The 23025-nt window shown below is 35.1% G+C and overlaps 1 protein-coding gene across 8 annotated transcripts in view; it reads right to left on the bottom strand.

Moving 5' to 3' along the window:
* Positions 1–23025, bottom strand: part of EVI5 (ecotropic viral integration site 5) — a 226508-nt gene that overhangs the window by 99038 nt on the left and 104445 nt on the right. For 5 of the 8 annotated variants that reach the window (XM_043875546.1, XM_043875545.1, XM_043875543.1 and 2 more), the window contains exons 11-13: positions 14320–14373; positions 12420–12452; positions 11721–11867 (exon numbers count right to left, since the gene is read on the bottom strand). In XM_043875546.1, coding sequence (XP_043731481.1) covers positions 11721–11867; positions 12420–12452; positions 14320–14373 — 234 coding nt within the window. The remainder of the gene's footprint in view (positions 1–11720; positions 11868–12419; positions 12453–14319; positions 14374–23025) is intronic. The other 3 variants (XM_043875547.1, XM_043875549.1, XM_043875548.1) reach the window with 2 other exon arrangements.

Genomic DNA, 23025 nt, shown 5'->3' with positions numbered 1-23025 from the left:
ACAAATAGTGAGTGACAGAATTGGGATAAAAATGTCACTGTTAAAAGACATTGCTGTGCACTGTAAAATACCTGTTTCAATTTCCGCCCCCCACAGGGTGCGGGGGGGAACGTCATTTATAAAACAAGGAGTTTTGTTTCTCTTGTTTTTATTAAGCCTTTTAACTTAACTACCCCTAGTGGAATAAGAGATGTCAAGAAAGGCTATGGGTGCCACACAGTCTGAAAAACAACTGTAGCACATGTGGGCATTTCCAGCTGCTTATCAGGAGAATGTGCCATGAAGACAGTGGCTATGAAACAAGTGAACACTGGGGAACAAAAATTCTGAGTAGGAAACTTTTTAGCACGGACAGTCCACCTCACTTTATAGTTTTCCCAAACCAAATAGAAAAAAAAAATAATTAAAAAACAATGAAAATCTGGAAACCAACAACACAGAATTGAAAATTTTAAAACAAATCAACAAAAATTGGGCTTTTATATACGAGGTTGACTTGAGGTCAGGAAAAGAATGATAAACTTTCGAGAGAAGAATGAAATCAAGGGGATTCCCTGGTGGCTCACTGGTAAAGAATTTGCCTGCCAGCACAGGAGACATGGGTTCTATCCCTGATCCAGGAAGATCTCACATGCCACAGAGCAACTAAGCCCCTCCGCAACAAGAGAAGTTGCTGCAATGAGAAGCCCACACACTGCAACTCGAGAGTAGCCCCTGCTCACCCCAACTAGAGAAAACACCGTGCAGCAACGAAGACCCAGCACAGCCAAAATAAATAAATAAAATTATTTTTAAAAATCATCAAAGCCAAGAGAAGCTCAAAGCGAGGTTTAATAACTATCATATTGAGCCCAAGCCCTGATCATTTCTGATGCAGTTGTTTCATTTTAAGATGTTCCTGTTACACTCACTATAAAACAGATTTTAAAGTTTATGATAACAACAATGATGATAGCAGCTAACATCTACTGAGTGCTCATTGTATGTCAGGCATATGCTAAGTGCTTTATATTCTCACTTAACCTAAGTAACCTAAAAAGACCCAGCAAGGGAAAAAGAAATTGGCAATTCTGTCAATTGGGAATATGGATTACAGAGTCCATATTCTTAACTTGCAAGCCATATAAAGGATAAAATAATACTTTTTAGAGCTTAACATATTGTTTTAATATGTGAAAGTATTAGTCCCTCAATCACGTCTGACTCTTTGCAACCCCACGGACTGTAGTCCACGAGGCTCCTCTGTCCATGGAGTTCTCCAGGCAAGAGTACTGGAGTGAGTAGCCATGCCCTTCTCCAGGGTATCTTCCTGATCCATGGATTGAACACTGGTCTCCTGTATTGCAGGGAGATTCTTTACCATCTGAGCCACCAGGGAAGAATTTTAATATGTACTGTTCTAAGAATTAGAGCTTCCTAGGTGGCTCTGCGGTAAAGACTCTGCCTACCAATGCAGGAGATGCCAGAGAGTCAGGTTCAATTCCTGAGTAAATAAGAACCCCAGGAGAAGCGCATGTCAACCCACTGGAGTATTCTTTTCTGGAGAATTCCCACAGACAGAGGTGCCTGGCAGGTTACAGTCCATGGGGCCGCAAAGAGTTGGACACGACTGAGTGACTAAGCACAGCACAGCACAGCACATGGTACATTCTAATGCTGCGGCTAAAGCACCTCAGAAAACTACTGCCACACAGGCACACAGTCCAGAATATGACGCTATGCAAAGCGATATCAGAAGATTAAAAAAATTTAAATAAAAAGTTGTATCTTGCTCTCCCACCCAGCATACGATCCCAAAAGATGTTTGTAATCCTCCCTACCACATGCTCCATGTAGTCTTTGTTTTAAAAAAAATCCAAGCAATATGGATGCCCTATTTAAAGATTTGCCACACTAAACTTTTTTGAAAAAATGGTATATCATTTTTTAAATGATTTATTTCCAACATCTGAAAAATTACATACATCCTTTAAGATGGAAGATCATCTCTGATTATTTTTATACTCAAACGCAAGATACTCTGATGAAAAAAATGCTAAGAAAACAACTATTTCCATTAAAGTGAGCATTCGTTTATTATTTAGGCTGAAAAGAAAAGAATACATATGAATGTAAAACATTTAATCTTAGACTAACACCAAAATTATTTTGGAAGAAAACTTCTGTTCAGATTTCTAGGCATACTGACCAACAGTGTAAGAATTCACCAAGCTTAAAAAGTTGGCTTAAAGCTCAACATTCAGAAAACTAAGATCATGGCATCCGTTCCCATCACTTCATGGCAAATAGATGGGGAACAATGTAAACAGTGGCTGACTTTATTTTTGGGGGCTCAAAAATCACTGCAGATGGTGACTGCAGCCATGAAATTAAAAGACGCTTACTCCTTAGAAGGAAAGCTACGATCAACCTAGACAGCATATTAAAAAGCAGAGACATTACTTTGTCAACAAGGGTCCATCTTGTCAAGGCTATGGTTTTTCCAGTGGTCATGTATGGATGTGAGAGTTGGACTATGGATGTGGACTATAAAGAAAGCTGAGCGCAGAAGAATTGATGCTTTTGAACTGTGGTGTTGGAGAAGACTCTTGAGGGTCCCCCTTGGAGTGCAAGGAGATCCAACCAGTCCATCCTGAGGGAGATCAGTCCTGGGTATTCATTGGTAGGACTGATGTTGAAGCTAAAACTCCAATACTTTGGCCACCTGATGCGAAGAGCTGACTCATTTGAAAAGACCCTGATGCTGGGAAAGATTGAGGGCAGGAGGAGAAGGGGACAACAGAGGATGAGATGGTTGGATGGCATCACTGACTCGATGGACATGGGTTTGGGTGAACTCTGGGAGTTGGTAATGGACAGGGAGGCCTGGTGTGCTGCAATTCATGGGGTTGCAAAGAGTTGGACACGACTGAGCGACTGCACTGAACTGAACAGAACACAGTCTATTTTGGATTTTTAGGAAATTTAAAGAAATTTACCAATAATTACATGGCTTTTAGAAATTAAATGGCTTTTTCTTGAAATGTCACCAAAATACAGTTTAAGTTTTTATTGTGCAGGAAAAGATGTTAGATATTAACTTCCATATTCATAAAGAAAAACAAATCCACTAGGTAAAATCAGGTGTTGCACAATTCTAAATGCTGCTCAACAAACACATTTTCTAAAATAAATTATCTAAAAAATTTCACAACTTGCACTAACAGTTTTTTGTTTATTAATGTTTATTCATATGTTTATTCTAAGTATAATTAGTTTTTATTCCTCACACCAAATCCTTGATTATTAAAATTATCACATAATTATTTCATATTTTCTTCTAGAATTATAGGAAGAGGAAGGAAGATCAAAAGAAATCTTGCCTAGCCTCCTGTTTAGAACCTCCTGGTACAACGGTCCCAACCATCTGAAAGGCAGTCACTTCAGCAGTCAACAACGTTAACTGTTACAATCCTTCTTGTATACAGTGATCCTAGCCAATAAATTGATGGACAAAGATTACTTACTCAGGACACCTGAATGATAAGCAGTCGTGTGTAGAATAAGAAGTTTTTAAATATTAATAGATCAAGCAAGACTCAGACAGTAGATCTCTCAGGAAAAATCATCCAACATAAACACATCTGTGCCTCATCACACTCAAAAGGGACAAAATATTACTGGATCATTTCTAACTCTACGGGCTTCCTAAGAAAACTGATGTGTAACACTGTATAACAAATACGTCAAGGAATAGTTTAATCTAAATGCTTGGTTTTATCTAATGCTTAGTTTAATGTTTATCATTTAAAATTACTAAATGAAAGTAAATTTTATTTAGTAAATACTAAGTAATAAATTAACACAGATCATTGTACAGCACAAGAAAATATAGCCATTACTTTGTGATAACTTTAAATGGAGTAAATATGTTGTATACCTGAAACTAATATTGTAAATCAACTGCATATTTCAATTAAAAAATTATAATAAAATAACATCATTTTTGAAAACCAACAATACCAGATTCAAAAAGCCAGCATGAAATGGAACCAGTGACCTGTTAAAAGACATTTACTCAATAGTTGTGTACTGCACAAATGTTTTTTAAGGATATACTCAAAATCTATTAAAATTATACTAAAAACTGCCAAACGTTTAATATATATCATTGTATCAACTGCATTAAAATCATTAAAAATTATATGAAACATCAAAACAAATAAAAGCACATGAGTCTGGAATGATACAAAAGTATTCAAAGTAAGTAACAGAGAGAGATTGAAAGGGGAAAAAAAAATCTCTTTTACAGAGAAATATTAGCTAACAGAGTAGGAAAAAATGAGAAAATATGGAAATCACCATCTTGGAAACCTAATCAGAGGATGCTAAAACCACTAGGTAATAGGTGAACAGAGGACAAGATATTTATTTGGTACAAAAGTATTTCCCAGTATATTAATTATTGCAAAGAAGAAACCATACCTTTACAAGGGAGAGGGTGTGCGGTAACCAAACTTAGCATGACAAACAAACTCAGCTTCACTAAATAATGGGAACTTACATTATGGGATTCCTGATTTAAAGCAAAGTTCACAACATCACCTATAATCTAAATGTTAAAGATATTTAACTGAATCTAGTTTATAGAAAATATGACACCACGAAGAAGGAATCAGACAAATCCAGGGTATAAGACAAGACAAAATTAGTTACATATGTAAAAAGCCAACGTTATCCCTAAATGGGCTATTGTTTTTTCTGTCTTTAGTCAGTCTAGACAGTTTTATCAACTTCATTGATGATTTAAAAGAACCAGCATTTCGTTTCACAGATTTTCTCTATTTTTGTTTTATACTGTTTTCAATTTCGTTAATTTCTACTCTCTTTATACTTGTTCCTTCTACTTGCTTTAGGTTCAGTTTTCTCGGACAAATCTGGTTTCTTAAAGTAGAAGAATAGATTGTTGGTTTGAGACTTGAATTTCATTTCCTAATATAAGCATTCAATGCTATAAATTTTTCACTAGCCAATGCTTTAGGTAGTCATTTTTAAGTAATTGAGAGGTGATTTTAAAGCTTAATGATGTTGAGGATCTTTTCAAGTGTTTGTTGCCTTTTGTATATTTCTTTGGAAAAAGGTCTATTCAAGTCTTCTGCCTACTTAAAAAAATGTCTTATTGAAATACAATTGACATATAACATTATATTAACTATAGGTGTATAAAATCATGATTCGGTATTTATGTAAATTGTGAAAGGATCACCACAATGTCTAACATTCGTCACCATACGCAGTTACAACTTTTTTGCACTTTCAAAACCTATTCTCAGCAACTTTCAAATATGCAATATAGCATGGTCAACTATAATCACCATGCTGTATATTACATTCCCATGATTTATTTATAACTGGAAATTTCTATCTTTTGATTCCCTTAACCACACTTCACTCATCCTCCCATCCCTGAAACCACCAATCTATTGTCTCTATGAGCCTGGTGGACTTTTTTGGGGTTCACATATAAGTGAGTCATGTGATATGTGCCTTCACTATCTGACATTTCACTTAGCATAATGCCTTCAGCGTCCATCTATGTTGTTGCAAATAGCAAGATTTCATTGTTTTCGTGGCTGAATAATATTCTAGCATGCAGGGGTGTATCATGTGTGTTTATGTGCATCATTTTATCCATTCATCCATTGGTGGACACATACGTGGTTTCCATGTCTTGGTTGATGCTGTATAATTCTCTGTTCATTCTAAAACTGAGTAGTCTTTCTGTTCAGAGTTCTCTATATATTCTAGATGCTAAACAATTAAATATGTGATTTGCAAATATCCTCTACCATTTTGTTGGCTGTCTTTTCATTTTCTGGATAATGTTCTTTGATACTCAAAGAGTTTACTTTTGAAGTTCAGTTTACCTGTTTTTTGGTTGTTGTTGTTGCTTATCCTTTTGGTGCCAAAGAATTCATATCTAAGAATCCACTGCCATATCTGAGCTCATGAAGATTTATCCTTATGTACTTTAAAAGCACAAAGATGGCTGATAGCCATTTTGAATAATTTTTTAATGTGGTGTATGACAGGAGTCAAAGTTTATTTTTTTGCATGGGGATATCCTGTGTTTCCAAGAACCATTTGTTGAAGAACCTATTCTTCCTTATCAATTGGTCTTGGTATCCTTTTTTGAAAATCAGTTGGCCATAGATGTATGGGCTTATTGCTGAACTCTCAATTTCTACTTCAGTGATCTATATGTCTATCTTCTTGCCAGTACCATATTGTTTTGATTATTCTAGCTTTGTAGTAGGTATTCAAATTGGGAAATGTGAGTCTGCCAACTCTGTTCTTTTTCAAGATTGCTTTCCCTATTTAGAGCTCTTTGTAATTCCATGTGAACTTCAGGATGTGTTCTCATTTCTGTAAAAGACTGATAGGGTTAATAGAATTAAATCTATACATTATATCAGGTAGCTGCTGCTGCTAAGTCGCTTCAGTTGTGTCCGACTCTGTGCGACCCCATAGACGGCAGCCCACCAGGCTCACCCGTCCCTGGGATTCTCCAGGCAAGAACACTGGAGTGGGTTGCTATTTCCTTCTCCAATGCATGAAAGTGAAAAGTGAAAGTGAAGTCGTTCAGTCGTGTCTGACTCTGTTTGACCCCATGGACTGCAGCCTACCAGGCTCCTCTGTCCATGGGATTTTCCAGGCAAGAGTACTGGAGTGGGTTGCCATTGCCTTCTCTATATTAGGTAGCACTGACATCCTAATAATATGAAACTTCCAATACATGAACATGGGGTCTTTCCATTTATTTATGCCTTAATTTCTTTCATCAACAGATGAATGGATAAACAATGATTCACAGTCTTCAGTGCATAGTCTTTCATCTTCCTAGTTAAATTTACTCCTATGTACCATAATGAATTATCACTTAACATCTACCACAAGGATGGCTATTTTTTCTTTAAATAAAAAACAGTAAAGAAAAAAAGCAAAGCAAAGAACAGGAGCTGTTGAAGATGTAGAGAAATTAGTTGGAACCCTTGTACATTGCTGGTGGGAATGTGAAATGATGCAGCAGCTGTGGAAAATAGTCTGCTGAATCTACAAAAAGTTAAACAGGGAATTACCATTTGAGGCAGCAACTCTGCTTCTAGGTACATACTCAAAAGAATTAAAAGCAGGGACACAAACAGATATTTGTATGTTAATGATCAATGATCACAGCAGTATTATTCATGACAACCAAAAAGTAGAAACAACCAAAAAGACCGTAAACAGATGAGTGGGTAAACAAAACATATACATATACAAAGGAATATTACACAGCCACAGTAAAAACTTCAGAAATTCTGATATTAATGCAATGCTACAACAAGGATGAGCCTTGAGAGCATTATGCTAAATGAAATATGCCAGATACAAAAGGATGAATATTATATGATCTACTTATATTATACAATGGAGGTTACCAAGGGTGAAGAGGTGGAGGTTGAAAGGAGAGTTATTTTTTAATGGGTATGAAGTTTCTGTCTGAGATGATGACGAAGCTCTAGAAATACAGTAGTTATTGTCATACAACAGTAAGTGTATCCAGTGCCACTGAGCTGAGCACTTAAATGGTACATTTTATGCTGTGTCTATTTTACCACAATGAAGAAAAAAAATTGTCAAGAAGAAAAAAAATGAGTGAATATGTTAAGTCAAAGAAGCCAGACACAAAAGCCTCATACCTTACAATTCCATTTATATGAAATTCTAAAAAAGGCAAAACTACAGTGACAGAAAGCAGAAAGGCTCCCGGGAGTAAAAAGGTGAAATGAAAAGGGACATGAAGGAAATTGTGGGGGTGATGGAAATGCTCTATATTTTGACTGTGAAGGTTATACAACTAATGTCAAAACACATCAAACCATGTATTTTAATTTTAATTTGATGAATTCCATTGCATGTAATTTATTCCTCAATAAAGTTCATTTAAAAAATTAATGAGAAAGACTTGACATGGTTTAGCCTTATACAATCATTTTAGAAAAGAAAAGAAACCCAATCCTTGAGTATCCAAAGTCACAAAGCTAGCAAAACAGGATTAGATTTCAGTTCCCTATATGAAATCCAAAGCTATTTATATCATATAAAATGACACTACTGGCAGTAGAGGGTGGGGGTGGTGGTTGATTATATTGGTAATTCAATATCTCCTGCTGGAATAAACTTGAAAACCTTAGAGAATTTTGAAGACTTCATGATGTTATATTGGAAGGCTGTAATCAAGACATTTAGCAGTGTCAGTTGGTCAGTTTCAAGGAATAGTATTCTCAGTACTTTGCAAAGAAATTACTCCATTTGTCAAAATTCCAATAAGATTTTGTATCTTTGGATCTTAAATACATTCTGCCTCTGAAGCAATATCAAAAGAGACTAACTACTTTTCCATAAGCTCACCTCCAAATACTTAAAAATGACTATACCTATGATGATCTTTAAAACCTTCTTTAGTGGAATCTAAAAATATCCAGGGACTCCACATCTTCCTAAACTTGCTATAATACAGTCTGTAAACATTTCATATGAGTTTTGGTATTCAAACTAGATACAACACCACTAATTTTCTACAAGCTACTTAGAACTGGATTACTATATTTCTAGAAGACAATACTTGGGATTAGAGATGTGGGGAGTCTCATTATATTACTGGTAATTCCTGATTCTCAATCAATTTCAATTATGTTTTGTTACATAAAGCATCACTAAGATATATCTTTAAGATTTAAACTTCAAGACAAAAACTATAGATTTCTTCCTAAGAGATAATCTTTTAGTTTCTTATTCTGAACAGACTGTTTAAATATTTTAAAATCTTGACTCACCATTAGCATATTACCTACATTCCTAAAATATTTCACATACAAACCTTAAACATACCTTGTATATGAAGATTTAAATAATATATATTTGAAGCACAGGTTTAGGAGAGAAAGACCTCTGATATCTCTTCAATATGAATAGCCGTTTTGACACAGTCACTTGTAAAACCACTTGTTTACTATTTCCATCTGTATTTTTCTACTTTGTCAAGAATGGTATCATGAGAGAGACTACCAGTAACTTGTAAGAATTTTTGTTTACTACAGAAATAAAGTTAGTTTGTTATGACCCGACTACCAATAACTTGTAAGAATTTTTGTTTATTACAGAAATAAAGTTAGTTTGTTATGACTTATACAGAGTAAATTAGCTTTCAGTTAATAGAAGTTATTTTTCTATTTATTCACAAACCAGATGCTTCAGAAATTTTTAATGAAGCATTATCAAGGTCACTGATCTTTTGAGATATCCAGCCATTATTACTTAGCTGTAGTTGCCAACCTCAAAGCCTTTATTTTTTGTTTGTTTGTTTTGTTTTTCCATTTATTTTTATTAGTTGGAGGCTAATTACTTTACAATATTGTAGTGGTTTTTGCCATACATTGACATGAATCAGCCATGGATTTACATGTGTTCCCCATCCTGATCCCCCCTCCCGCCTCCCTCTCCATCCCATCCCTCTGGGTCTTCCCAGTGCACCAGCCCTGAGCACTTGTCTCATGCCTTTAGTATCTGTTATTTTGTAAGATCCTTTTTAAAAAGTAATATTCCTGTGATCATCCTGGAAGTTACTGATTACCCAGGGATATACACTTTACTTTGAAATTGAAATTTCAACCAAGGCTCTGATATTTTCACCTATTTTTGTGCATTGCTGTTTTATACGCCTGCTTTACAGTTTATTTCAGTTTAAGAGAATGCTTGCCTAGACGGTAACAAAATTGAAGGAGAGATTTGCTTTCTACTTGCTGTATCATAGGCCCTCAGTATGGGTCTATCTTGTCCCTGAATTAGAGTACAAAGATTCTTTTTGTTACACTTGACTATTTTCAAAAGCTTCAGTTCATTCTGGCTGTTTTTGTCTGCCCACTTAGCTCTTTCATTATAAACCAGTATTTTTTTATCTTTGATACACATCTATCCACAGGTCTTATTATTTGAAAAACTATGTAAAAAACTAATAATTCATGATTCTAATGTATTTTATTAAGACTGTAGCTTATACTAAATGTAAACATAATATTTATCTTTCCTCATGACAAAATCAGATTACACTGATAACTCAGTTCAGCTTATTTTTCAGCATGACCTCTCAATTCTCTTTTTCCTGTTTTTATGCTTTGATATTACTGATATTTCATTCAAAGACAAAATAAAACTGAGTTCCCATCTTTTTAGTACAGTCAGCCTTCCACAGCCACAGGTTCTGCACTTGCAGATTCAACCAACTGTGGGTTGAAAATATTCAGGAAAAAAAATTCCAGAAAGTTCCAAAAAGCAAAATTTAAATTTGTCATACAAAGGCAACCATTTACATAGCATTTATTGGGTTGGCCAAAGAGCTCGTTCAGGTTTGTAAGATGGTACAGACATACCTGAATGAACTTTTGGCCAACGTAATAGATTGTACTACGTATTATAAGTAACCTCGAGATGATTTAAAGTATATGAGAGGATGCATGCAGATTAAATGCAAATACGATGCCTTTTACAAAAGGGACTTGAGCACACAATAATTGGGTATCCTCAGGTGTCCTGGAACCAGTCTTCCACAGATAATAAGCAATGAATGTATTCTTTGACCACTCTTTTATTTCAGTTTTTGGTAACCATATTCAACTAACATAATAAGAAAAATTGTATGTTTTTTTCAATTACCAATTTCTTTTTTTGTTTTTAGTTTTCTGATTTTCATGCTCAGAAGATAATACCATTTCTTAATTTTTCTGAATAAAAATAACATCCAACTTTGAAGTCATTCTCTTTGGTTTACATATAGCGTTCTAGGTTTAACACTTTTTCTTCCTATTCCTGTTACAATCCAACTCTTACTTGAAAACAGAAAGCTGAAATAAGAAATAATATATTCTCAAAGATAAACAGCTGGCTTTTCTTTTTAACTCTCATATAGTCGGGTTTTTTTTAACTTCCAAATTTTTGATTAAGATCACACTGGTCTGAATTTGCCAATGGAAAATAGTATCTAAGTTACAAAAGATACCTAAGGATAGTTCTATGAGCAGTAGCAGTTTACTACTGTAAGTTAGTTAACATAATATTTTTAAAATCCTTTTTTTTTTTCATTTTGACAATTTCTCTCTTCTGGAAAAAACTTAAGCATACAACTGAACCCATAATTTAATGTCCCGATGTATGAGGACTACAGTATTTCTAAGACATAAATCACCATATTATCAAAGATCTAAATGAGATATTACATATTTTCTATATGCTAGGTAGTATCTCATGTACACAATTAACAAAAACTGGCAAAAGATTTATGAATTAATCTTTTAATTTGTAAAATGAAAAAATACTTTTTATTAAAACAGATATCTAAAACCTAAAAAGCAGTTCTGATGAACACCACTTATTTTCTGTGACTTAAAACATAATGTAAGGAAACAAAATAATACCCATTTCTAACAAAACTGTGTAAACAGAAAAAAAAAAATGTTAGAACGAGGAGTCTTTAGGCCACAATAAGACCCCTAAGTATTATAAAACTTAAAATTGATTAAGAATTCAATTACAGAAGAAAACAAAATTGTTAAAAAACTAGAGCACAGAAGTTGTGCTTAAAAAAAAAAAGTTTAAAGGAAGGGGATGAGGAAGGTGAGAAAAAACACTACCAGACTCCTTACCCATTGCTGTTGGTGCTGGAGCTTCCTGATGGTATTTTCAGCTTGCTCCAGTTTAGCACTGGCCTCATCACTCTGCTGTTTGATGGTGGCCAGCTCCCGTTTTATGAGGTAGTTTTCCTCAGCCTCCTGGGCTCTTGTCACTTGTCCCTTAGGACATAATTTTTGTGTGTGTAAAGCAATTTAGGATAGATTCAAGAAAGACTGCCTTTGTGAGGTTTAATTACTTACTTTGACATGTTAAAAAAAAAATCATCTCAGAAAACAGAACAACCTAAGTAATCATTAGCCAGCAGCTTATTATTGCTCCAGCAAATTTTGGGAGACTCAATGAAAAATTCATCTGATAATCTTAAGAACAATTCCTCTTTCAGTCAATAAAAATTCAATTCATGCAATATTACTGTACATGCAGGACTAATGTTTTCAATGAATAGTGGTTAATTTTGCAAAATTCACTGATTGCCATTTTGGAATAAATACTTTAAAATAAGGTTAGCTCTAAAACGTGCAAAAGATGGGTTTATTTTAATAAAAGTAACACATTGTTATCAAAAATTAAGTTTACACCCATAGATACCACCCCGAAAATTATTTCCAGAAAAATGCATGTAAAATTGCATGCATTAAAATATGAATTTCTAGGTTTACGACTTCCCTTAGATGTTAGAGAAAATGCTTTAAAAAAAAAAAAAACTATACCTGTATCAATCTATCTGCCAAGGAAGCACTTTCCTACAAAAGGAAAAATTCAGATAGGAATATAAGAGACAGAAATAAAACAAAGGTGATAAAATTAGGAATAAGAAGAAACAACACATACCCAAATTCCACCTACTTTTCATTGCAGTTAAAATGAACATTTAGATTTTAAAATGGTTTTTTATTGTATGTATTTCTATTCTTAAAGAAAAATATATCAAAATAAAGATAAACGGGAGAACATCATGTACTTCTAGGAGAAACCAAACACAAATTCCAAGAGGGTTTTTTTTCATAATTTGGGACAAACCAATATCTTCTTTTTAAAGCATACTTTTAAAGTATTTTTAACATTATCCATATTGTCAAATCATTTATATGAAAGGGAGAAGGAATTTGAGTAAGCAATTCCACTTATAAAGTGTGACAGCAATTTGTGCAACAGCAACTTCCAAAGAAACAAAGCAAGGAAAACATGACAAATGATATTAATGAGCTCAGTTGTAATAAACTCTAGCAATAACAGAGTAAGTAAACATTGTGGTTATGGACTTTAATTGGTATCTATAAGTATTTACAGGATTCTAAGTGCTAAAGAACACACCCAGGCCAAATAAGCCAGCAAAAAAGTATTTAATTTTCTAGAAGCAAAATCCAAACTTAACATTTTCCAACAGCACCTTTATTATTCTCAAGCTTCGAGGAAATAAAAACACTTTCTCTGTGAAAATGTCTTACTCCAAAGATAAAAGACCACCTAGAAAGAGGTATAGTTTACTATAAACTGAATATTTAGTTTAAAAAATATATATATGTATATAAAATTAAAATGACTTAAAGACAATTAAGAGCACAACCTTTTGCAGTTACCAAAAAAGCAGAATTATCTTCAAAGCAACTCTAATAAGATGAAGGCATTATATCCTTAATATAATGTACCTGCAATTATTATACAACAAAAATACGTATGTAATAAAATCCTGTCCTTGTGCTATGCTATTTAACATGAAACCATCAATATTCCAAACAAAAGAAAAAATGCAAATAATCTGTATCTTCATTCATTTTGTTCCTAAATATTGACCAATCAATTTTCAGGGAAGATTTTAAGATATTTGGCAATATCATGAGGAGTATTTTTTAAACAACTAATTCTTATCTTTGGTAAAAATAAAAAAAAGCAAAACAAAAAACACACCAAGGGTTTGTGAATTGGGACATCTTTAATAAAACAAATGTCTTAGACTATGCTTTTATTACTCAATATATTCTTACAGCACCAGGAAGAAGACTACAAAAGACGTTATTTCAAAAGCATAATAAGAAAAATAACATAGAATTGCAACATCTACCCAGTTATTTTATATGAAATAGAGAGGAAAAGGTAACAAGTGTTATCAAAATAATTCTAAGAACCAAAAGGTTAGGCACAATTCCTGAACTGAAAAATCAACAAACTTCATGATGAATTTTTATGTATGGAATTAGTCATTTTGACTAAACTTTAAAGCAAGCCTAGGTCTTAAAGAAATCACTGCCACATTTAATATATGTCTGGACAGTCACAGCAACATTTGAAAGCCATTTTTAAAATACTACACAGAATGGATTCTCAATTAGGTTACCCCTGAAGAACACACTTTTGAGAGATTATATAATGAAAACAAGTAATATTACTATGTTATTCTATTAATAACCTTAGCTTGAAACTTCGACCTGAGAGTTCAAGGACTAGTAGTGATCAGTTTTACTGACAAGTTATTTAGTTTAGTAGGAAGCGATGCAAGCTAAGCAGTCAGTACCACAATTCTGGAGACGTGCTAGATTTTTGAGCCTTTATTTAAAGTAGCAAAGTTACTGTGAATTCAACAGACATTTACAGAAGTAGCAATTTACTTACTTTTTCTAACGTTTCAATGCGCTGTTTTAAAAGTCTATTTTCTGTTCGTAACCTCTGCAGAAAAAAACAAAGCTTTGTTTGCAAACATTCCTGAGAAGAAAAAATGACACCTGAATCATAGTCCATAAAATGTACCACCTTTAATAAACAGGAAAAGAGTCTAAGAAATGGCTACATTATCATCTGTGGAATTCTTAAAGGCTCAGAGTAAGAAATGCATGGAAAAGGAAATGACCATATTTATCATTCTGCCTATGTTTGAATTTTAAATATAAGCTAGAGTATGTTCAGAAATAATCTCTTTCTTTTCTGTACCTAGCAAAAGGACTCATAATCAGTATTTATTTTTTCTTTTTTTTTGGCCTCACCTTGCAGCTTACAGGATCTTAGTTCCTAGACCAGGGACTGAACCCAGGTCCTCAGCATTGAAAGCACAGAGTCCTAACCACTGGACTGCCGGGGAATTCCCAGTATTTTCTTACATGTCTTAACATCCCCATTAGATAGAAAAGATTCTAACTCATTTATCTCCTACAAAGACAACATAAATAATAGTCAATTGTCTATTATCAAATAAGAAACCTGAAAAATGTATAGGATAAATATCAAATTGTCAGTTTAAAACTAGATCAGCCTCCATTTATAATGTGCTGTACATGCAAAGTTGCAAATTTCCACTCTGAAAATATAATGAGCTATTTTCATCAAATGAATTATTTATCATGACTTGTTTCAAACTTAATTACTACCATTTTCCTATAGTTAAAAGTAAAACCTGATTAAAAAAAAAAACTCTGCACCTAATTATTCAATGCCCAACTCTCAAAACACTATCCAATTACTGCTATTAAGTATTAAACTAACATTCTATAAATTAGTGCAATCACTATGGAAAACAACATGGAGGTTCTCCAAAAATTAAAAATTGAGTTGCCATTTGATCTTGCAATCCCACTTCTGGGCACACATATCAAGCGTGTGTGCTTAATTACTCAATCATATCCAATTCTTTGTGACCCCATGGTCTGTAGACCGCCACACTCCTTTGTCCATGGAATTTTCCAGGCAAGAATACTGGAGTAGGTTATCATTTGCTACTCCAGAGGATTTTCCCAACACAAGGATCAAACCCACACCTCTTGCATCTCCTGCACTGGCAGGTGGATTCTTTACCACTACACCACCTGGGAATCCCCAAATATATCAAGAGAAAACTGTAATTCAAAAAGATATATGCACCACTATGTTCACAGCAGCAGTATTTACAATAGCCAACACATGGAGACAACCTAGACGTTCATCAGTAGATGAATGGATAAAGAAGATGTGATACACATACACAATGGAACATTACTCAGTAGCCATAAAAAAGAATGACACAATGCCATCTGCAACAACAAAGATGGTCACACTATGTGAAGTAAGTCAGAATGAGAAAGACAAATACCATATAATATCACTTATACGTGGAATCTAAAATACAACACTAATGAACATATCCATGAAACAGACACACAGACATAGAGAGCAGACTTGTGGTTGCTAAGGGGGAGACTGGGGATGGGAAGGGATGGACTGGGAGTCTGGAACTAGCAGATGCAAATTACTATATACAGGATGGATAAACAACAAGGTCCTACTGTATAGCAGAGAGGATTGTAGTTAATATCCTGTGACAACATAATGGAAAATAATATGAAAAAGAATATATATGTGTGTGAAACTGAATCACTTTGCTATACAGCAAAAATTAACACAACACTGTAAATCAGATATAAAAAAATCAGTCTACATTAAAAAAATCACCTCCTTCTTGTTTAGTCTACCAATATAAGTCATCCCTCCATTTTGCCGTCACTGTACTTTCAAACTTCCTCTTACCTTCCTGCACCAATTTGCTCTAGAGCACAATCCACCCTTCTTTCAACCTTACTTTTCTCTAAATTTCTGCTAAAAATGTCTTCCTCAGAAATTTTTCTATGATTCGACCTATTATTTTGTCAGTAAGGACTAAAATGGCACCCCACTCTAGTATTCTTGCCTGGGAAACCCCATGGGCAGGCTATAGTCCATGGGGCCACAAAGAGTAAGACAAGACTGAGCAACTGAGCACATAACATATAAAATCTCATAACAAAGAAAATAAGACTATAAATTATTGTTCTCTTATTAGGTAAACCATAAATTGGAACATATGTTAGAGTTATTACAAAGATAGTTTGCAAATTAAATTTTCTTACTCTATTCACTAGAATATATTTAGGTGATATGAATAGATATTACCTTATATGTGATCTCAGACTACAAAATAGTTTGAGGAGAATAAAGTACTTCTTGGCTACTTATATTACATATAGTATAATGGTCTACACAAATAAACAACTATTAAATGCTGCTAAAGTCTGGAAAGCTAAAGAAATAAACATGATTCTCAGTATCTTCTCAACATGTTTCTTGAAAAAAAAGTAGCATTTTGTTTACTCTAAAAGACTTAGGAAGTAAAGTTCAACCAGACAATTGAGAGAATAAAGTTAATATTACACTCGAAATGATGATAAAATAATAAAATTTAAAACTAAAAACACTCACTTGGATTTCCCTTCCCATACCATTTAAATTTTCTGAAATTTTGCTATAAATAAATCCTAAATTCATTTTCCCCTGCACAAATATGTTCCCCTATAGTACCTACACAAATATCTAAATATCACTTTTATCATCAATAAATCAACAATTCCTCATTTGTGTGATATCCACTTCCTGAGGAGATGGAAAATATATAATAGCCTTTATGAGTTATTAAAGACTGTTTCAGGGTTACCTTGACAGTATTTTAGCAATTACAGCTTTTCAAGGTTTCCCCGGTGGCACAGTGGTAAAGAATCTGACTGCTAAAGCAGGAGACATGGGTTCAATCCCTGGGTCAGGAAGATGATGCAGAAGGAAATGGCAATCCACTTCAGTATTCTTGCCTGGAGAACCCCATGGACAGAGAAGTCTGGTGGGCTACAATCCATGGGGTGGCAAAAGAGTCAAACACGATTTAACCACTAAGTAACAACAACAATGGAAATACAAGGTATCACAAAACTTTATATACAAAGATGGTAACTATAAGCATTATTTTTTAATGATGAAAACAACCTAAATATCACAAAATCGTGGAATATTAGCTTCAAACAACTCACTCTATTCTTTCTAGCTTATCCATTTTATGAAATAACCCAAATTCAATAGTATCTTTTTAGTTGGGATAATCCATTGATCCTACCAAGTTTTCACTGTCTCTCAGTCCCTAATATCCTTTCTTCCCAAAGTTCAATTTCCAATCACTGCAGACTCTCCCCTGCTCTTATTTCCCCTATCCCTTCTCTCCCTTAGTAGTCAGCGTACTTGCCTGGGAAACCACCACTCTGGATCAACATACTAACAATTCTGATGATGCTGTGAAAGTGCTGCACTCAATATGCCAGCACATTTGGAAAACTCAGCAGTGGCCACAGGACTGGAAGAGGTCGGTTTTCATTCCAATCCCTAAGAAAGGCAATGCCAAAGAATACTCAAACTACCACACAATTGCACTCATCTCACACACTAACAAAGTAATGCTCAAAATTCTCCACGCCAGGCTTCAATAGTACGTGAACTGTGAACTTCAGATGTTCAAGCTGGATTTAGAAAAGGCAGAGGGAGCAGAGATCAAATTGCCAATATCCACTGGATCCCTGAAAAAGCAAGAGACTTCTAGAAAAACATCTACTTCTGCTTTATTGACTATCCACTGCACAGATCACAACGAACTGTGGAAAATTCTTCAAGAGATTGGAATACCAGACCACCTGACCTGCCTCCTGAGAAGCCTGTATGCAGGTCAAGAAGCAACAGTTAGAACCAGACATGAAACAACAGACTGGTTCCAAATTGGGAAAGGAGTATGTCAAGGCTGTATATTGTTACCCTGCTTATTTAACTTATATGCAGAGTACATCATGCAAAATGCCAGGCTAGATGAAGCACAAGCTGGAATCAAGACTGCTGGGAGAAATATCAATAACCTCAGATATGCAGATGACACCACCCTTATGGCAGAAAGTGAAGAACTAAGGAGCCTCTTGATGAAAGTGAAAGAGGAGAATGAAAAAGTTGGCTTAAAACTCAACATTCAGAAAACTAAGATCATGGTATCTGGTCCCATCACTTCACAGCAAAGAGATGAGGAAACAATGTTAATGGTGACTATTTTTGGGGCTCCAAAATCACTGCAGATGGTGACTGCAGCCATGAAATTAAAAGACGTTTGCTCCTTGGAAGAAAAAATATGACCAACCTAGACAGCATGTTAAAAAGCAGAGACATTACTTTGCCAACAAAGATCTGTCTAGTCAAAGCTATGGTTTTTCCAGTAGTCATGTATGGATGTGAGAGTTGGACTATAAAGAAAGCTGAGCGCCGAAGAATTGATGCTTTTGAACTGTGGTGTTGGAGAAGACTCTTGAGAGTCCCTTGGACTGCAAGGAGATCCAACCAATCCATCCTAAAGGAGATCACTCCTGAGTATTCAGTGGAAGGCCTGATGCTGAAGCTGAAACTCCAATACTTTGGCCACCTGTTGCAAAGAACGGACTCATTTGAAAAGACCCTGATGCTGGGAAAGATTGAAGGCAGGAGGAGAAGCGGACGACAGAGGATGAGATGGTTGGATGGCATCACCGACTCAATGGACATTAGTTTGAGTAGGCTCCAGGAGTTGGTGATGGACAGGGAAGCCTGGCGTGCTGCAGTCCATGGGGTTGCGGAGAGTCAGACACGACTGAGTGACTGAACTGAACTGAACTGATCTACATAGCAGACCAGGGTGAGTCTTCCACCTTTGCGCTAAACCTCATAATCCTGCTCATTCCAGCAATTGTCCTGACAATCATACATCATGAGCGTTTCCCATTTAATTATTCCATCTTAATGAAAAAGGAAGGAAAAACAAATTTAAAATCTCTTCAAAATCACTACCCTAAGCATACTGTTCCACTTCTTTCTCTCTTATAGCAAATTCCCTGAAAAATACCTATACTTTCTAACTCCAATTTTTCCTAGTTCATTCTAGTCAAGCTCTAGTTTCCAGCACTTTTACTAATCTATTTCCACATTGATGAACTCAATTATTATTTTGTCTTTCTCATTAAACAAAATCTTTCTTTAGCATTTGACACAGTAAATAAAACACTTTCTCCGTGAAACACTTTTTCACTTTTTTTTTTTGGTCTCTTCACTTCTAGGTGTTACATTTCCCTGTTGTTAAGCTTTGCTGATTAGTTCTTGGTCTTCCTAGCTTTTAAATGTTGCCATGTTGTCAGGCTTAATTCTTGAACTCTTCGGTTTTATCTACATCCATTCCCCAGTTAATCTCATCCACTCTCATGGCTTTTAATACTAATATGATTGTGTCAATACTGTCAGATTTGTATTTCCAGCCTGTGCTCTCTTAACGCCAACTTCAAATATTTTGAGGAGCTACCTGAACAGCTCCTAGGCATCTCATACTTAATATAGCCAAAACTGGAGCTCTTGATATTCCTTCTCCATACCTTCCCATTGCAGGCACTGGGAACTGCATTCTCCTAATTGCTCAGGACAAAGTCCTAGATTCCTGTCCCTCTGACACCTCCATATCACCACCCAATCATTAACACCTCAGTCCAAGCCACCACCTCCTCTAGCCTGCATTACTTCAACAGCTTTCTACTTATTTCCCCTGATTCTGTGCCTACCCTCTGCAATATGCTCTCAACACAACATCCAGAAGACTACTGAAAACTTAAAAGTCATACCTTGTCCTTCTCTATTGAAAACTCCAATGGCTCACCAGAGGAAAAGCTAAAGTCTTCATATGTTCAGCAACTCCCTATATTATTTGTAACATGCAACATCTTATGTCTTATTACTTCCTTCATTTTCATGCTGTCCCATCACTACTCCTTATCAGCACTCTCCTGACCAGACTCAGCTCTCCTTTTATATCTAGCTCCCTCACTTCCTTCAGGTTTTTATTCAAAGGAAACCTGGTCAATTACTCTAAATTTTTAATCCAAACACCATCCATTTATTTGCCCTTCCCTAAGATTTTTTCCCCTTTGTTTAACACTTATCACCATCTAAAATACTGTACATTTTACCTATCGTATATTTTCAACACTAGAATATAAGCATCACGAGGGCAGGAATTGGTCTGTTTCATAAATACATCTCAAATGCCTAGAACAGTGTTTAGGCATGCAGTAGGCACTGTAGATATCTGTTAAATGAATGATTTCTTCAATAAATTATGCTCTTGTTTCCCCACTGGTTTCCCCACTGGATTTTATTAAGTAGCTATTCATTTTTTAATGAAAAGCTTTATCCACAGAAAAATTGGCATACAAATCCTTTTTAGATAATAATACATTAAAGTCTCTCTTGGCAAGTAGCACAATGTATACACTTAAGAACATGTATGAATCTCACACTAACCCAAATCAGAGTTCTAACCCTTGACAATCTTCTATCAATATGTCCTTGCGTGCTTAGTCTCTCAGTCATGTCCAACTCTTTGAGACCCCATGGACTGTAGCCCTCCAGGCTCCTCTGTTCATGGGTTTCTCCAGGCAAGAACACTGGAGAGGGTTGACATTTCCTTCTCCAGGCAATTGTTCCAACCTAGGGATCGAACTCAGGTCTCCTGCACTGCATGTGGATTCTTTACCATCTAAGCCACCAGAGAAGCCCTCTATCAACATAACCACTAGCATATTATTTGAGCTTCCTGAACCTTAGTTTCTTCACCGAAAGATGAACAATCATTTCAGGAGGTTACAGAAGATTAAAAGGAGATAATGTATATAAATTATCCTTCATATGTTAAGTGTTGAATAAATGTGTGAATACTAGTACTTTATATTGATTGTTTAATATAATTCCTGAATGACTTAAATAACACTTGTCATGTTTGTATTATTTATGTCAGGCAGTGAAAACAGATGTTTTATATATGTATAAAAATATATTTTATATATATATGCTCTAGTTTTCAGCATATCTGGAATATCTCATAATTTTTTAAGTAAAAAATATCCAAATCTGACTAATAACCAGTCAGAATTTCTAACTCCTCTTCACAGGACTTAAATCTCTATGCCCAAAAGCACAAATTTAAACATAAATTCATAGGTCTATTTTAAATACAGCAGGGGATAAAGGCTCTTCATTTTTAAAGATCTGTGGTTTATCCCCACATAAGCTAGAATTTTAGTATGTCTTACCTCCTCCCCCTCGGGTAGAACATAAGAGATTGGAAGAAGATACTGACAGAGGTGTTTCTATTAACAAAAAATTTCACATGGTAAAATGTAAAATTCACCATATGAAATCATTATTAACAAAATCTTCCTATAACACTTTCAGAGAAACAATGGAAAATACTTGAAAGTCACCTTCTTGATCAAGAAGCTAACAGATAGAATTCTTAGCATAAAAGTTATTGACCTGAAGGTCAAACCTTAAACATATGTCATAACATCAAAGAATGATCTTTTACTTCTATATCAAAATATCATCACAACTTCTTTATCCACCTATCTGCTGATAGACATCAAAGTTGCTTCCATGTCCTGGCTATTGTAAATAGTGCTGCAATGAACACTGGAGTACATGTGTTTATGAATTATGGTTTTCTCAGAGTATATGCCTAGAAATGGGATTGCTGGGTAATATGGTACTTTCATTCCTAGTTTTTTAAGGAAACTCTATGCTGTCTATAGTGGCTATATCAATTTATATTCCCATCAATGGTGCAAGAGGGTTTCCTTTACTCCACATCTGCTTCAGCATTTACTGTTTGCAAATTTTTTGATGACGGCACTTCAGACCAGTGTGGGATGATACCTCATTGTAGTTTTTATTTGTATTTCTCTAATAATGAGCCATGTTGAGCATCTTTTCATGCGTTTGCTGGCCATTTATATGTTTTCTTTGGAGAAATGTCTGTTTAGGTCTGCAGCCCATTTTTTGACTGGATTTTTTTGCTTTTCAACTATTGAGCTGCAATGAGCTGCTTGTGTGTTTTGGAGATTAACATTTACAATAGTCAGGATATGGAAGCAACCTATGTGTCCACTGGCAGATGAATGGATAAAAAAAGTTGTGGTACATATATACAATGGAATATTACTCAGCCATAAAAAGGAACGAATTTGAGTCAGTTGAACTGAGGTGGATGAAGCTAGAGCCTTTTACACAGAGTGAAGTAAGTCAAAAAGAGAAAAACAAACATCGTGTATTAACACATATATATGGAATCTAGAAGAATGGTACTGTAAACCTATTTGCAGGGCAACAATGGTGACACAGACATAGAGAACAGACTTGTGGACAGTGGAGGAAGGAGAGGGTGGGACAAACTGAAAGAGTAGCACTGAAACATGTACATTACTGTATGTAAGACAGACAGCTAGTGGGAAGCTGCTGTGTAACAGGAGGGAGCCAACCAAGTGCTCTGTGACAACTTCGAGGGGTCGGATGGAGTCGGGGGAGGTTCACCAGGGAGGAAACACATGTTTACTTATGACTGATTCATGCTGCTGTACAGCAGAAATCAACACAACATTGTAAAACAATTATCCTCCAATTTAAAATAAACAAGCAAAAAAAATACAATATCCACAAACTACAATAAAA

The sequence above is a fragment of the Cervus elaphus genome, chromosome 20 (assembly GCF_910594005.1).
Source record: "Cervus elaphus chromosome 20, mCerEla1.1, whole genome shotgun sequence".
Classification (NCBI taxonomy): Eukaryota; Metazoa; Chordata; class Mammalia; order Artiodactyla; family Cervidae; genus Cervus; species Cervus elaphus.
The sequence above is the reverse complement of the archived record's forward strand: the minus strand, read 5'-3'. Positions and strand labels throughout refer to the sequence as shown.